This window comes from Dendrobates tinctorius, unplaced genomic scaffold, assembly GCF_039654945.1.
Source record: "Dendrobates tinctorius isolate UK_male_01 unplaced genomic scaffold, ASM3965494v1 ptg000315l, whole genome shotgun sequence".
In the NCBI taxonomy this organism is placed as follows: Eukaryota; Metazoa; Chordata; class Amphibia; order Anura; family Dendrobatidae; genus Dendrobates; species Dendrobates tinctorius.
This window is the reverse complement of record NW_027361982.1, coordinates 5228174-5244709: the sequence shown is the minus strand read 5'-3', so window position 1 is coordinate 5244709 and position 16536 is coordinate 5228174. Positions and strand designations below refer to the sequence as shown.

Below are 16536 nucleotides of genomic sequence, written 5' to 3'. Positions count from 1 at the left end.
TAATGGAGCCCTATGACATGTTTTCAAACACAAAGGAAAGAATAGATATAGACACATAGAATATATACATATATATATATATAAATATACACTCACTGGCCACTTTATTAGGTACACCATGCTAGTAACGGGTTGGACCCCCTTTTGCCTTCAGAACTGCCTCAATTCTTCGTGGCAGAGATTCAACAAGGTGCTGGAAGCATTCCTCAGAGATTTTGGACCATATTGACATGATGGCATCACACAGTTGGCGCAGATTTGTCGGCTGCACATCCCTGATGCGAATCTCCCGTTCCACCACATCCCAAAGATGCTCTATTGGATTGAGATCTGGTGACTGAGGAGGCCATTTGAGTACAGTGAACTCATTGTCATGTTCAAGAAACCAATCTGAGATGATTCGAGCTTTATGACATGGCGCATTATCCTGCTGAAAGTAGCCATCAGATGTTGGGTACATTGTGGTCATAAAGGGATGGACATGGTCAGCAACAATACTCAGGTAGGCTGTGGCGTTGCAACGATGCTCAATTGGTACCAAGGGGCAAAAAGAGTGCCAAGAAAAAACTCCCCACACCATGACACCACCACCACCAGCCTGAACCGTTGATACAAGGCTGGATGGATCCATGCTTTCATGTTGTTTACGCCAAATTCTGACCCTACCATCTGAATGTCGCAGCAGAAATCGAGACTCATCAGACCAGGCAACGTTTTTCCAATCTTCTACTGTCCAATTTCGATGAGCTTGTGCAAATTGTAGCCTCAGTTTCCTGTTCTTAGCTGAGAGGAGTGGTACCCAGTGTGGTCTTCTGCTGCTGTAGCCCATCTGCCTCAAAGTTCGACGCACTGTGCGTTCAGAGATGCTCTTCTGCCTACCTTGGTTGTAACGGGTGGCAATTTGAGTCACTGTTGCCTTTCTATCAGCTCGAACCAGTATGCCCATTCTCCTCTGACCTCTGGCATCAACAAGGCAGTTCCGGCCACAGAACTGCCGCTCACTGGATTTTTTTTCTTTTTCGGACCATTCTCTGTAAACCCTAGAGATGGTTGTGCGTGAAAATCCCAGTAGATCAGCAGTTTCTGAAATACTCAGACCAGCCCTTCTGGCACCAACAATCATGCCACGTTCAAAGGCACTCAAATCACCTTTCTTCCCCATACTGATGCTCGGTTTGAACTGCAGGAGATTGTCTTGACCATGTCTACATGCCTAAATGCACTGAGTTGCCGCCATGTGATTGGCTGATTAGAAATTAAGTCTTAACACACAGTTGGACAGGTGTACCTAATAAAGTGGCCAGTGAGTGTATATATATAATTCATGCAGTTCTTCATAGCAGAATAGCCACTGTAACATTTGCCAGCTTCTGTAAATTCATTCCCCTACCCGACATGAAATGACACATGGTTTACATATAGTTAACCATTTCATTTCATGTTTTTTTATGTCTATCACTAGTAATTAGATGAGGTTTTTTTGTGTAAAATTTTGGAGTTGTAGGTGTTAATTTAAGGGGTTAATTCATTGTACAAAATTGCGGGGACTCCCTGCAGCCTCAGTGACGTCAGCGGAATTCCCCGCAATTTTGTACAATGAATTAACCACTTAAATTAACATCTACAACTCCAAAATTTTACACAAAAACCCTCATCTAATTACTAGTGATAGACATACAAAAAAAAACATGAAATGAAATGGTTAACTATATGTAAACCATGTGTCATTTCATGTTGGGTAGGGGAATGAATTTACAGAAGCCGGCAAATGTTACAGTGGCTATTCTGCTATGAAGAACTGCATGAATTATATATATACACTCACTGGCCACTTTATTAGGTACACCTGTCCAACTGTGTGTTAAGACTTAATTTCTAATCAGCCAATCACATGGCGGCAACTCAGTGCATTTAGGCATGTAGACATGGTCAAGACAATCTCCTGCAGTTCAAACCGAGCATCAGTATGGGGAAGAAAGGTGATTTGAGTGCCTTTGAACGTGGCATGATTGTTGGTGCCAGAAGGGCTGGTCTGAGTATTTCAGAAACTGCTGATCTACTGGGATTTTCACGCACAACCATCTCTAGGGTTTACAGAGAATGGTCCGAAAAAGAAAAAAAATCCAGTGAGCGGCAGTTCTGTGGCCGGAAATGCCTTGTTGATGCCAGAGGTCAGAGGAGAATGGGCAGACTGGTTCGAGCTGATAGAAAGGCAACAGTGACTCAAATTGCCACCCGTTACAACCAAGGTAGGCAGAAGAGCATCTCTGAACGCACAGTGCGTCGAACTTTGAGGCAGATGGGCTACAGCAGCAGAAGACCACACTGGGTACCACTCCTCTCAGCTAAGAACAGGAAACTGAGGCTACAATTTGCACAAGCTCATCGAAATTGGACAGTAGAAGATTGGAAAAACTTTGCCTGGTCTGATGAGTCTCGATTTCTGCTGCGACATTCGGATGGTAGGGTCAGAATTTGGCGTAAACAACATGAAAGCATGGATCCATCCTGCCTTGTATCAACGGTTCAGGCTGGTGGTGGTGGTGTCATGGTGTGGGGAATTTTTTCTTGGCACTCTTTGGGCCCCTTGGTACCAATTGAGCATCGTTGCAACGCCACAGCCTACCTGAGTATTGTTGCTGACCATGTCCATCCCTTTATGACCACAATGTACCCAACATCTGATGGCTACTTTCAGCAGGATAATGCGCCATGTCATAAAGCTCGAATCATCTCAGATTGGTTTCTTGAACATGACAATGAGTTCACTGTACTCAAATGGCCTCCTCAGTCACCAGATCTCAATCCAATAGAGCATCTTTGGGATGTGGTGGAACGGGAGATTCGCATCAGGGATGTGCAGCCGACAAATCTGCGCCAACTGTGTGATGCCATCATGTCAATATGGTCCAAAATCTCAGGAATGCTTCCAGCACCTTGTTGAATCTCTGCCACGAAGAATTGAGGCAGTTCTGAAGGCAAAAGGGGGTCCAACCCGTTACTAGCATGGTGTACCTAATAAAGTGGCCAGTGAGTGTATATATATATATATATATATATATATATAGTATATGTGTCAATATCTATTCTTTCGTTTCTTTATTTAACCTGTCAGTGTGATTTTACTGTATTGCTAAATGAATTGCCGGCTTTTTGTAAGGGACACCGGGTGCGATTTTATCGCAACTTACATATCTGGTCCATTTGTAATCCGATTTTTTATCGCCCCATAGACTTGCATTGGCGAGTCCGATCCGAAAATCGGTGACAATCGCAGCATGCTGCGATTGTCTCGGTCCGAGGAAACGTTCAGAAAAAAAATTGGTTTATGGGAGCTGCCCCATAGAATAACATTGGGACGAATGCAATGCGATTTTTTATCGCATTGCATTCGTCCGATTTAATCGCTAGTGTGACTCTGGCCTTACCTGAATAATCACTGATCCAGTATCTTGCAATACTTATGTAGAACATTCAAGCTGTTAAACTTGCATTGACACTTCGCCTATTAGCCCATGCTTATTGCAGGGCCTCACAGGCCACAATAGCTGACTAATTTAAAAGCCATACTTGGCATCAGGCTGTTATTGCTATCTCGGGGTGTCAATAGGCTTAAAGAGAAAGCACCTCCCACAAATAACCATCTAGGTAATGATATCAAAATTGACAGTGCTATCTAATTAGTTATTGGATATATTGCCTATCGCGGCTGGGTGTCTGCCTGATGTTAGTGATAGCTCTGCTTGGGGGCTGGCACCATCATCATGCTATACATCAATGGTGGTTTGTGGGAAGTCAATTCCTGCAGCGCCAGTGCACATACAGTGGGTACAGAAAGTATTCAGACCCCTATAAATTTTTCACTCTTGCAAATCCTGGAGAGGATTTGCAAGGAAGAATGGCAGAGAATCCCCAAATCCACGTGTGTAAAACTTATTGTATCATTCCCAAGAAGATTCATGACTGTACTAGCTCAAAAGGGTGCTTCTACTCAATACTGAGCAAAGGGTTTGAATGCTTATGTCAATGTGATATTTCAGTTTTTCTTTTTTTAACAAATTTGCAAAAAATTCTACATTTGTTTTTTTTTCTGTCAAGATGAGGTGCAGAGTGTACATTAATGAGAAAAAAATGAACTTTTTTTAAAATTTACCAAATGGCTGCAATGAAATCAAATTTAAAGGGGTCTGAATACTTTCCATATCTACAGTACCTCCAGTGATCCAGCAGTCCGGGAAAGGAATACTGTATTTTTCAGACTGTAAGATGCATAAAGGACGCACCTAGGTTTTAGAGGAGGAAATTAGGAAAAAAAATTGAAGCAAAAAATGTGGTCAATTCTGTACTTAATATCCCCTGTCCTGGTATATATGGTCACCACATCCCCATCCTGATACACATGGCCCCCTCATCCCTACTTTGGTATGCATTGCTTACTCATCCCTACCCTGTTATACATGGCTCCTCATCCCTACCCTGGTATGCATGGCCCTCTCATCCCTATCCTGGTATGTATGCCCTCATCGATATCCTGGTGTGCATGGCCCCCTTATTCCTATTCTGGTGTGCATGGCCCTCATCCCCATCCTGGTAGGATGCCCCCCTCATCCCTATCCTGGCAGAAATGATCACCCTCATCCCTATCCTGGTATGCATGGCCCCCATCTCGTCCTAGTATGCATGGCCCCATCCCTCTCCTGGTATGCAGGACCCCATCTGTATCCTGGTATGATTGGCCCCCACCCCCATCCTGGTATGCATGACCCCATCAGAAAACATTAAAAAAACAACATTACACTTACCTTCCCGGCACTCCCTAGCAGCGTCCTGTTCCAATACCAGCAACTGCTTTATGCTTGTAAGCAGTGCATGGCAGGGATGTCAGGCGCTGCTTGCAAGCCGAAAGGCAGCTGCCAGAATACTCAGTGCTATGCTCGCCGGGACTGTGAGCGCAAAGCAGTGAGTATTCATTGCTCTCTAGCGAGCACAGTGTCATCCGAAGCCTTCCTGCAGCTGCCAGCGGTCACGTGTGCCGATACTTAAGACAAAGGAATATTCATGGAATGGGGAGAATAATCATTTCTCTTAAGTATCGGCACACATGAATGCCGGCAGCTGCAGGAAGTCTCCGGCTGACTCTGCTCGCTAAAGAACAACAAATACAGTCCCAGCGAACACAGTCCCGGCGTGCCGAGAGTTGAGTATTCCGGCAGCTGCCCTTTGGCTTTCAAGCAGCGCATTACATCCCTGCCATGCACTGCTGACAAGCATTAAGCAGCTTCTGGCATTGGAGCAGGACGCTGCGAGGGAGCGCAGGGAAGGTAAGTGTAATGGTTTGGTTTTTTAATGTTTTCTGATGAGGCCATGCATACCAGGACCGGGATGGGGGTCAATCATACCAGTAAAAGGAAAGGATGGGACCAATCATACCAGGACCAGGATGGGGGCCAATCATACCAGGATACCATTAACCCCTTCCCAACCTGTGACACCACGTAGGTGTCATGAAAGTCGGTGCCAATCCGACCTGTGACACCTATGTGGCGTCATGGGGAGATCGCGTTCCTGCGGGTCGGGTGACCGGGGTCACTCATTAAATTGTCACCCGACCTGCAGGTACATGGGGACTTGAACTTCACCCCAGGGGGTGGCTTTGCCCCCCCGTGACTGCAATTTCTCTGATTGGCTGTTGAAAGTGAAACAGCCAATCAGACAAATTGTAATTTTTCACCAATGAAACTTGGTGACATATTACAATCAAGCCATGGCCGATGCTGCAATGTCATCGGCCATGGCTGGAGACCGTGATCTGCCACTGCCACCAACTGATGGCGGTGATCTGCCACCGACTCACAACGGCAGTCTGCCGCCGCCATCAGTATTTGCTCCGCTCTCCCTCGGTACTTCCCGAGTCCCGGTGTCCCTTCATCTTTAGGCCTTCCCCCATGGGCGCCACCATCTTCTAAAATGGTGGGCGCATTCGCAATGTGCCCGCCGAGATCTGCTGGCCGGCACCTGGCAGATTCATTTTGATCACTGATCCTATCACAGTGATCAAAATAAAAAAGTAAATAAACCCCTCTATCACTCCCATAGGTGGGGAGAAATAATGAAATGAAGATATTTTTATTTTTCCGTTGGGGTTGAAATTAGAGTTAGGGTGTGGATTAGGGTTAGGGGTGTGTTGGGGTTAGGGTTGAGATTAGGGTTATGGTTAGGGTTGTGATTAGGGTTAGGGGTCTGTTGGGGTTAGGGTTGAGATTAGAGTTAGGGATGTGTTTGGGTTATGGTTGGAGTTAGAATTGAGGGGTTTCCACTGTTCAGGCACATCAGGGGCTCTCCAAAAGTGACATGGCGCCACTTGATTCCAGCCAATTTTGCGTTCAAAAAGTCAAATGTGCTCCCTCCCTTCCGAGCCCCGACGTGTGCCCAAACAGCATATGAGGCATCAGCGTACTCAGGAAAAATTGCACAACAACTTCGGGGGTCTAATTTCTGTTGCCCTTGGGAAAATAAAAAAAAATGGGGGGCTAAAAAATTATTTTTGTGAAAAAAAAAAGGATTTTTTTATTTTCACTGCTCTGCGTTCTAAACTTCTTTGATACTCTTGGGGGTTCGAAGTTCTCACCACACATCTAGATAAGTTGCGTGGGGGGTCTAGTATCCAAAATGGGGCCACGTGTGGGGCGCTTCTACTGTTTCGGCACATCAGGGGCTCTGCAAACGTAGCATGATGCCCTCAGACCATTCCATCAAAGTCTGCATTTGAAAACATTACTACTTCCCTTCTGAGCCCTGACGTGTGCCCAAACAGTGGTCCCCCCACACATATGGGGTATCAGCATACTCAGGACAAACTGAAAAACAACTTTTGGGGTCCAATTTCTCCTGTTACCCTTGTGAAAATAAAAAATTGCGAGCTAAAAAATCATTTTTTGAGGGAAAAAATGATTATTTTCATGGCTCTGCGTTATAAAGTTCTGTGAAGCACTTGGGGGTTCAAAGTACTCACCACACATCTAGATAAGTTCCTGGGGGGTCTAGTTTACAAAATGGCGTCACTTGTGGGGGAGCTCCAATGTTTAGGCACACATGGCCTTTCCATACGCGACATGGTGTCCGCCAACGATTGGAGCTAATTTTTAATTCAAAAAGTCAAATGGCGCTCCTTCCCTTTTGAGCCCTGCCGTGCGCCCAAACAGTGGTTCCCCCCACATATGGGGTTTCAGCATACTCAGGACAAATTGGAGTCCTTTTGTTGCTAAAAGATCATTTTTGTGACTAAAAAGTTAAATGTTCATTTTTTCCATCCATGTTGCTTCTGCTGCTGTGAAACACCTGAAGGGTTAATAAACTTCTTGAATGTAGTTTTGATCAGCTTGAGGGGTGCAGATTTTAGAATGGTGTCACTTTTGGGTATTTTCAGCCATATAGACCCCTTCAAACTGACTTCAAATGTGAGGTGGTCCCTAAAAAAATGGTTTTGTAAATTTTGTTGTAAAAATGAGAAATTGCTGGTCAACTTTTAACCCTTATAACTTCCTAACAAAAAAAAATTGTTTCCAAAATTGTGCTGATATAAAGTAGACATGTGGAAAATGTTATTTATTAACTATTTTGGGTCACATAACTCTGGTTTAACAGAATAAAAATTCAAAATTGCAACATTTTCACCAAATTTCTGATTTTTTTCACAAATAAACGCAAAAATCATTGACCTAAATTTACTACTAACATGAAGCCCAGTATATCACGAAAAAACAAACTCAGAATTGCTAGGATCCATTGAAGCGTTCCTGAGTTATTACCTCATAAAGGGACACTGGTCAGAATTGCAAAAAAAGGCCAGGTCATTAAGGTCAGAATAGGCTTGGTCATGAAGGGGTTAAATAGAAATGAATATTCATTGCTTATGGGCTAGGAATGCATTGAATATTCATTTCTCTTTAGCAGCAGGCCCAGGAGTTAACCGCAGCCACCGACTCCTGCCTCTGTGACCCGCTGTTCCACCGAAACTGCTCCCTCACATCCCCACCACATCTAGAGCAGGTGCATCGGACTATAAGATGCACCTCCCATTTTTCTCCACATTTTTGGAGGAAAAAAGTGCCCCTTATAGTCCGAAAAATACGTTACCTCAACTCTAATACTGCGCACTCTGACACTAGGCACCAGAGTGATGTCATTAAGGGGTGCCAGGGCATGTTTCCTTCAGCTTGCTTTGTGCTGTTAAGACGATGTCTCAGTAGCTTTGCTGCCCCACGGTCAAAAGGTGTCTGTCTCATGGGCCACATATTTAAGATATCTGGTGTATAGGATCAAGCTGTATAGAGATGCTGTATAGAGTCAGATTGTATCAATGTTGCATAGGGTCAGGTTGTTGTGCTCTTTGAGGTGGGGCTTTTGGGATGACAGTATGGTATCAAGTGCAAATGACTTTCTCATGCCACAAATCTTCATATGAGCAGCTTAGTGAATTCTCTTATTTCTTTTCACAAATGGTGACTGAGTACATGAGATCTGGTATTAGCACAAAGCTCTGTGGAGTTGCTAAGTAACAGTATATAACTCTAATTATGCAGCAGATACAAAGATCAGCTCTGGTAAATGTATGGCAGGAGGTGTGTGCAAGATATACAATGCCAGTATACCTGGTGCTTACACATGTACGAGGTAATGAGATCATTAATGTGTGAAGCACTTCATATCAAATTGTGACGCTAGTCACAACCCATGGCTAGACCATGAATCAGCACAAGCAGATGTTCCGGGGTCAGTACCAAAAGATCATGTAAACCAAGGGCAAATACAAAGTCGCAAGTAAGGTTTCATGCCAGGGTCAGAATGCCAGAGAAATAGTGGATAAGGGGCAATAACAATCGGGTAATCTGAACACAGTCCAAAGGTCAGCAGCAGAATATCACATGCAAAGGGGCAATAAAAAATGGGTAGTCTGAACACGGTCCAAAGGTCAGCAACGGAATATCAGATGCAAAGGGGCAATAACAAATGGGTAGTCTGAACATGGTTGAAAGGTCAGCAACAGAATATCAGATGCAAAGGGGCAATAACAAACGAGTAGTCTGAACACAGTCAAAAGGTCACCTGCGGAATATCAGATGCAAAGGGGCAATAAACAGGTAGCCTGAACACGGTCTAAAGGTCAGCAGCAGAAGATCTGAATTTACAGCACAGGCTACAGGTGAACACACCAGACAGCACAAGCTTAGAACAGGCTTTACCAAGAACATGGAGCACCTGTGGAAATCTCTGCACCTTTCAGTCAGATAGGTCAACCGAGCTGTCAATCAAAGCACTGACAACTCAGCATGCCCCAGCACTGGATAGGATGATAGAGCTGTCCATCAGAGTCCCAGACACTCTGAGCAGAGGAATCATGACACAAACTATACGCTCATAGATTCCTTAAAAATAGGCCTATATTTATAGAGCACTAATACATGTGGCTCTATGTTCATGGAGCCCCTGAATAATACAACAGAGACTTTCTAGCATCTTGGGTTATGGATCACTGATATTTGTGATATTAGTATTATGGAATTTTAACACTCAGGATTATGAAAGATTGAAATATACTGGTTCATATCAATGTCACGATGATATGGAAACACTCCAGTGACTATAGAAAACTGCATTACAGTAAACATCATAAAGCATAACAAGAAAAGGCTAAGCAACATCCAACTTTTCACTTGGCATCCCCATTCCATTCAAATGTAATTATATACCTGCTCCAAGTTAAGGTAAAAATATACTTTGTTGCCAAGACACATTAAAAAAGATACAACTAGGATACATGCCCAACTAATTTTAGTCCCTCTTTATAGACAGATCAAACCACTAACTTAAAACACCACTACATTGTTGTTTTTTTTATTTCAGTGCTGGAGTGATACGACTAATCTACATTCCTTGACGCTAGTATTATATTATACCAGCAGCTCTGTCTTCAGCTCTTCCCGGCGCCACTCAGGTCCAGTGCCACCGTCTTGTAACCGCAACTTCTGATCAGAAGACGGTGGTAGCGGTCACAAGCTGTTAATGTAAGTCTGAGAGCCACATTCCAACTCTCATAAAATTACATTGAGTTGTGACTTCCAGATTGATCAAGAAAACTGCAGCAATCCAACAGGTCACAAATTGCTGGAGACTGACCACAGCAGCGCCAAAAAAGAAGATGAAGATGGTGGCTGGTAAGTATAAGACTAGAGCAGGGAACTTAGATTAATAGCATCACTCCAGCACTGAAATTAAAAAAAGCTGATCTGGTGCTTTAATTCAGACCCCAGACAAGACACCTAAATGTATTTAGACTCCAGACAAGATCACAAAATTCATTCAGATCATAAATTCTTTCTGGTTCCTTAATTCATCCAAACCCTAAAATTAAAATCTCAAAATCAAAACGCAGCTTAAATCCCCAAATTATCCAACGTCAGACCAGATCCTTAAATGTCTGCAAGTTCTTAAATTTAACCTGACCCCAAATCTGATCGCTTAGATAACACCCTTAAATTACTCAGTCCCCAAAATTGTCAGACCTCATGCCTTTGAAGAGACTAGAAAATAGGTCAGACTTAAGGCCCTGTCACACACAGCGATCTCGCTAGCGAGATAGCTGATTTTGTGACACCACAGCGATTTCGCCAGCAAGATCGCTGTGTGTGACGGGTATCCGTGACCGGCCCCCCTGCTGGGTATCGCTGATCACGCTCGATCGGCCTAGGCCATTTTTTGATCGCTGGTCTCCCGCTGGCCAGCGCGCATCGCTGCGTGTGGCAGTGAGAGACCAGCGATCAGCGACGCTGGTTTCTAATGTAAACATGGGGTATCCAGGAGCCGCGACTCTTGGATACCCGCTGTTTACCTTGAAAACCGGCGTACACACTGGTTTCCAAGGTAAACAGCGGGTATCCAGGAACTGCGCGGCTCTTAGATACCCGATGTTTACCTTGGAAACCAGCGTGTACGTCGGTTTCCAAGGTAAACAGCGGGTATCCAAGAGCCTCGGCTCCTGGATACCCCATGTTTACATTAGAAACCAGCTTGCTCACTGGTGCTGATCAATGGAGGGGCTGTCTATGTGACAGATCACCAGCGATCAGCTTAACGATGTCCCAGCGATCCCATCCATGTCGGATCGTTGGTGGGACAGCTGGGACATCGTTATGTGTAACGGGGCCTTTATATATGATTTCAGACTCCAGGCCAGTCCCCTAAATTATTATATATTAGACACCTAAATTATCATATCTCCAGCCCAGATCACAATTCAATATGCTTACCATCCTCAGGTCTTGGTCTTCTTTACTCTAAAGCACCATGTAGGTGATTATTCTGACATTGGACAGTATCTGGAGGGTGTGTTCCTTAAGGCCTGTATTTTTTTTAAATCAGATTTTCATCATCTTTTGGTCAGTGTGTCAATTTTTACCATGAGTGTTTCATTGTTTTTTCTCATCTTCAACCAAAAACGATGGAGGTTTCTCAAGCTTCTCCTATCAAACAAACATGAAAAAACGACAGCAGTAAGATGTCATCCGTGTGCTGTCCGAGCTTCTCACAAAGCTATAAATTTAAATGGGGAGTTTGATCCATGACTAGGATAAAAAAAAGGTCATGTCTTTGATTTAGTTTTTTTGTGGATCTCTCCATTTTACACCCCCCATAACAAAAGATATGTGACCAGCCACATAAACAATAATGGGTATATGTGCTATCCATGAATAAAACAGATGGAACCTGTAGATGAAAAACTTATGTCTGAATGAGGCTTAAATTTATAAGATATTTGTAATGGATCCTGTATATTATGATCTATACTGTTATGATATGGTTATCACATTGATGTCATGACCTCGTGGTATTGTTCACGTCATATAGCATCTTCTGTGGAGCCCTCAAGTTCTGATATAAATACATTTAAGTTTATTGCAGACTTTGTCAACTTATTAAAACAATTATGGTTCGTTCTCAAAACCCAAAATACAAGTTAATGTAAACCTATATGGATTATTTTTGTGATGTGTTCTCAGTGTTTACCCAGTGGAGGTCTTCTCCACTCTAAACCCTTGTGTTACACTCAACAAAGGCAAATATTCAGAATTGAGAGTCCTCAGTGGTTGATACCTTTTAATGGCTAACTGAAAAGATGGTAACACATTGCAAGCTTTCGAGACTACTCAGGTCTCTTCATCAGGCTAGACTAATACAAAATTTGAAGAGTCACATGTTACCATCTTTTCAGTTAGCCATTAAAAGGTATCAACCACTGAGGACTCACAATTCTGAATATTTTTCTATCTACTGGCTAACACGGTACAAAGATATACATCTTTCCTGACTCAACAAAGGCAAAACTGAACCATATACAGATATGTTTTTTGTTAGGTGGACTGAGACTGGTATGATGTTTAGATATGATTAGTGTAATATATGCATAATTGTGGTTGTGGGTCACCGCTTATCAAATGCTCATGTAGAGTATGTTGGGTTTTTTTGTAGGAGGGGAGGGTTAAATCCCTACTTGGATCTTATCTCAAAACCTCTTTTTGATTGGCCAGTGTTTCTTATTTCTTTGCTCAGATTTTCAGATTTTTGTTCTGTCCTCTTTGTAGGATAACAGTCGAAGAGTGGATAATGTCCTCAAGTTGTGGATAATTGAAGCTCGTGACCTTCCCCCCAAGAAGCGCTATTACTGCGAGCTCTGCCTGGATGACATTTTGTATGCCCGTACCACCAGCAAAGCCCGGGGTGAGACCGTTTTCTGGGGGGAGCATTTTGAGTTTAACAACCTGCCGGCTGTTCGGAACCTTCGCCTCCACCTGTATAAGGACACAGATAAAAAGAGGCGCAAAGAGAAGAGCAACTATGTAGGCATGGTGAACGTGCCCATCGCCAGCATCAGCGGACGCCATTTTGTGGAGCAGTGGTACCCAGTCTCCCAGCCCACTTCCTACAAAGGAAAGAGCAGCTGTCCCTCCATCCGCCTAAAGTCACGATACCAAACTATGAGCATTCTCCCCATGGAGCTGTATAAGGAATTTGCAGAATATGTGACCAACAACTACCGGATGTTGTGTGCTGTGCTGGAGCCAGTGCTGAGCGTGAAGAGCAAAGAGGAGGTGGCCTGTGCGTTGGTACATATATTACAGAGCACGGGGAAGGCTAAGGTATACAGACTTACACATGTTTGCATGTACTTATGTGTCAGAACTGGGAATAGGAGTTGCATGATAGATGGTAAGTTGGTTACATGGTATTAAGATAAGTCTGGCCCAAGTGGTGTCTTAATTAGTGACACATAAAGGAGATTGAGGAGTCCTATAGAAAGGATCCAAGTAGGTCCTCGTTATATTGATGAGTCTTGCCATCCAGAGCAGAAGAACCTGGTGTCCTCTCCACATCCCCAAACCATTTTAATAATTCTTGGGACAATTCACCCCAAGCTTGTTTGATAATAATGCTTTATCAATGCTGCACAATAGCAATAGGACCCATACCATGATAGGCATCCTTACTGCAAGAGCCCTACTGTAGGTGCATGGTCTGCCTTTATAGTACATTCCTATAGTGTTCCTTTAAATTATGTAGGTCACCAGCAAAGCACTTATATATATATGTACATACATACAGCTCTGGCAAAAATTAAGAGACCACTTTCAAATGTTCAGTTTGTCTGATTTTTCTCTTTATAGGTATATTTTTGAGTAAAATATAAATTGTTCTTTTAACTTCTGACAACATGTCTCTGAATTTCCAAGCAATAAATTTTGTATTTTTTTTCTGACATCAAATAATGCAAAGAGAACAAGTTCATAATCATTTAGAAACAACAATACTAATGTTTTAACTCAGGAAGAGTTCTGAAATCAGTATTTCGTGGAATAATCATGATTTTTAAAAACAGCTTTCATGTGTCTTGGCATGCTTTCCACTAGTCTTTCACACTGCTTCTGGCTCAAAAATTTAAGCAGTTCTTTGATGGCTTGTGACTATCCATTATCCTCTTGATTACATTCCAGATGTTTTCAATGGGGTTCAGGTCTGGAGAATGGGCTGCCCATGACAGGGTTTTGATGTGGCGGTCTCTTAATTTTTTCCAGAGCTATATACCGTATATACTCGTGTATAAGCCGAGTTTTTCAGCCCCTTTTTTGGGCTGAAAAACCCTCAGCTTATACATGAGTCATACAGCTGAAAGCCAGCGAGGGAGGGGGAGTAGGAGACATGATGGTCACCCTCCTGGCGACTGCATATCCGGCTCTACTACATCTCAATCCCGGCGTCTGTATCTCCCTTCCTGTCTTCCTGTGCGGTCACATGGTACCGCTCATTAAAGTCATGAATATGGACGTGTCTCCACTCTCACTATTAATGACTTTAATGAGCGGTACCATTTGACCGCACAGGAAGAAGACAGGAAGGGAGATACAGATTCTGGGACTAAGATGTAGCAGAGCTGGATATGCAAACGCCAGGATGTTGAGTAGCAGTGGGGGAGGGTGAGCCAGCCATGACATAAAGATGCCATAAGGAGAGGTGAGTATGTCATTTTTTTTTTAAATCGCAGCAGCAGCATTATTATATGGGGCATATATGGAGCATGTTATGGGCCACCAATAACCTTTGTGCAGCATTATATGGGGCATATGTATTAATATGGAGCATGTTATAGGCCACCGATATCCTTTGTGCAGCATTATTATATGGGGCATATATTAATATGGAGCATGTTATTGGCCACCATTATCCTTTGTGCAGCATTATATGGGGCATATATTAATATGGAGAATGTTATGGGCCACCATTAACCTTTGTGCAGCATTATATGTGGCATATATTAATATGGAGCATGTTGCATTTCCCACCCTCGGCTTATACTTGAGTCAATAAGTTTTCCCAGTTTTTGTTGCAAAATTGGGGGGTTGGCTTATACTCTGGTCAGCTTATACATGAGTATATACGGTATATATATTATTCACCATTTTAACAGATTCTTAGCAAAAAGGTGCAGGAACCATGGCAAATGACTATAATGCCAAAGTAAAGTAGTACTGGTGGGGTTGAAGTGAATTTTTTTTTATTTTTATTTTATTTCTTGAATCTGAGTCTGAGATTTAGGTTTTTAGTCTGCAGAGTGGAACATACAGTAAGCACTTTTTATAAAATGTATTTGTGAAATAGATTGATGTGTAGTTTTGTGGAAGAAGATTTAGTATATTATGTAATGAAAACCCTTGCTCATTTTGGGCTTAGGAGTCTAGTAGGGGATCCTCCTGTAGACTCTCAGCCACTGATTAGGACCATCCACTGGACTCTTCTCCCAGAATCAGCAGGGATCTAAATTTAAAAAAATATAGGTTATACTAAATATTTTCTCACAAGCCCCTATATTAGTCTAATTAGCTCCTGCTTTAGAACATGATTCCCACAGATAGGATAGCACATGACAGGGTACCTTTGCAGTTCATTAATTTCGTTGTCCCACCTTGCTAAGGCTAAGAAAAGTAGCAATGTTGCATGTTGCCAAGATTATCCTACAGAAAGAAATGATGGCTGTAATCTAATTATTTACTAAAGGGAATACGTCAGTAGGATCAACCCCCTTAACTGTCTACATGGGCATGCAGGTCATAGAAAGTTGTATAAAATGATACATTGATATCTGCAAAAGACTAAGGGCTTGCTCATACAAGCATATAAATAAGATGAGTGCAATCCGATAAAAAAAGGATTTCACTCTGGCCAATGTTATTTAATGAGGCAGTGCATATTTTTTCTCAGCTGTATTCGGCATGAAAAAAATGACAGCATTCTGTGGTTTAACACCAAAATCGTATGAGTGCGAAAAAAAAAATTGGATACCATACAGTAAGGCATCCGATTTTTATGGATACATTGCAATTCTGTAAGATAGGAAACTATAAAGGTTCCTGTAAAAGATTAATAGCTGCTGAGTTAAAAAAAGGATTGCACACTGATAGCACACGTATGACAAGTGAGAAAAAATTGACCCACTTTTCTGGATGAGAAAATGGGACCGATTGTTATGCGCTTGTGTGGCCCCACTGTAAGGGGGTGAAGTGCAGGAAGAGCCAGAGGAGGGTTGCCTCCTCTGCTCCATGCCCGGAACCATTGAGCAGGACAGCAGAAAAGGAGCCGGGTGCAGGAAGAGAGCCGAGCAGAGAGCGGGAAAAGCGCGCATTTTCCTCAGAGCAGCCTGGGCAGCAGTCAGAAGAGGATGCGGACTCGACTGGGAGAGAGACAGAGCTCCCGTTCACAAGGCAAAGACGGGTACCATGCACAGAGACTGCAGACCATGAGTACGTGAGACCAGGTACTGCAGTGACAGCAAAGGTGCGTCCTGATCCCTGTGGAAAGACTGAGACCCGTGCAGAGGTGGAGGCCTGTATTGGGACTGTGGCTTGTATAGAAACAGGCCAGTGCAGAGACCGTGGCCTGTGACGAGACTGTGCCCTGTGTTGAGACGGTAACCTGTCTAGAGATACTGAC

At 43.1% G+C, this 16536-nt stretch overlaps 1 protein-coding gene across 12 annotated transcripts in view; it reads left to right on the top strand.

The window, feature by feature from the left end:
* The window catches only part of SYNGAP1 (synaptic Ras GTPase activating protein 1), a 456710-nt gene that overhangs the window by 380786 nt on the left and 59388 nt on the right, over window positions 1-16536 (top strand). For all 12 annotated transcript variants that reach the window (XM_073561313.1, XM_073561314.1, XM_073561324.1 and 9 more), the window contains one exon: window positions 12639-13193. In XM_073561313.1, coding sequence (XP_073417414.1) covers window positions 12639-13193 — 555 coding nt within the window. The remainder of the gene's footprint in view (window positions 1-12638; window positions 13194-16536) is intronic.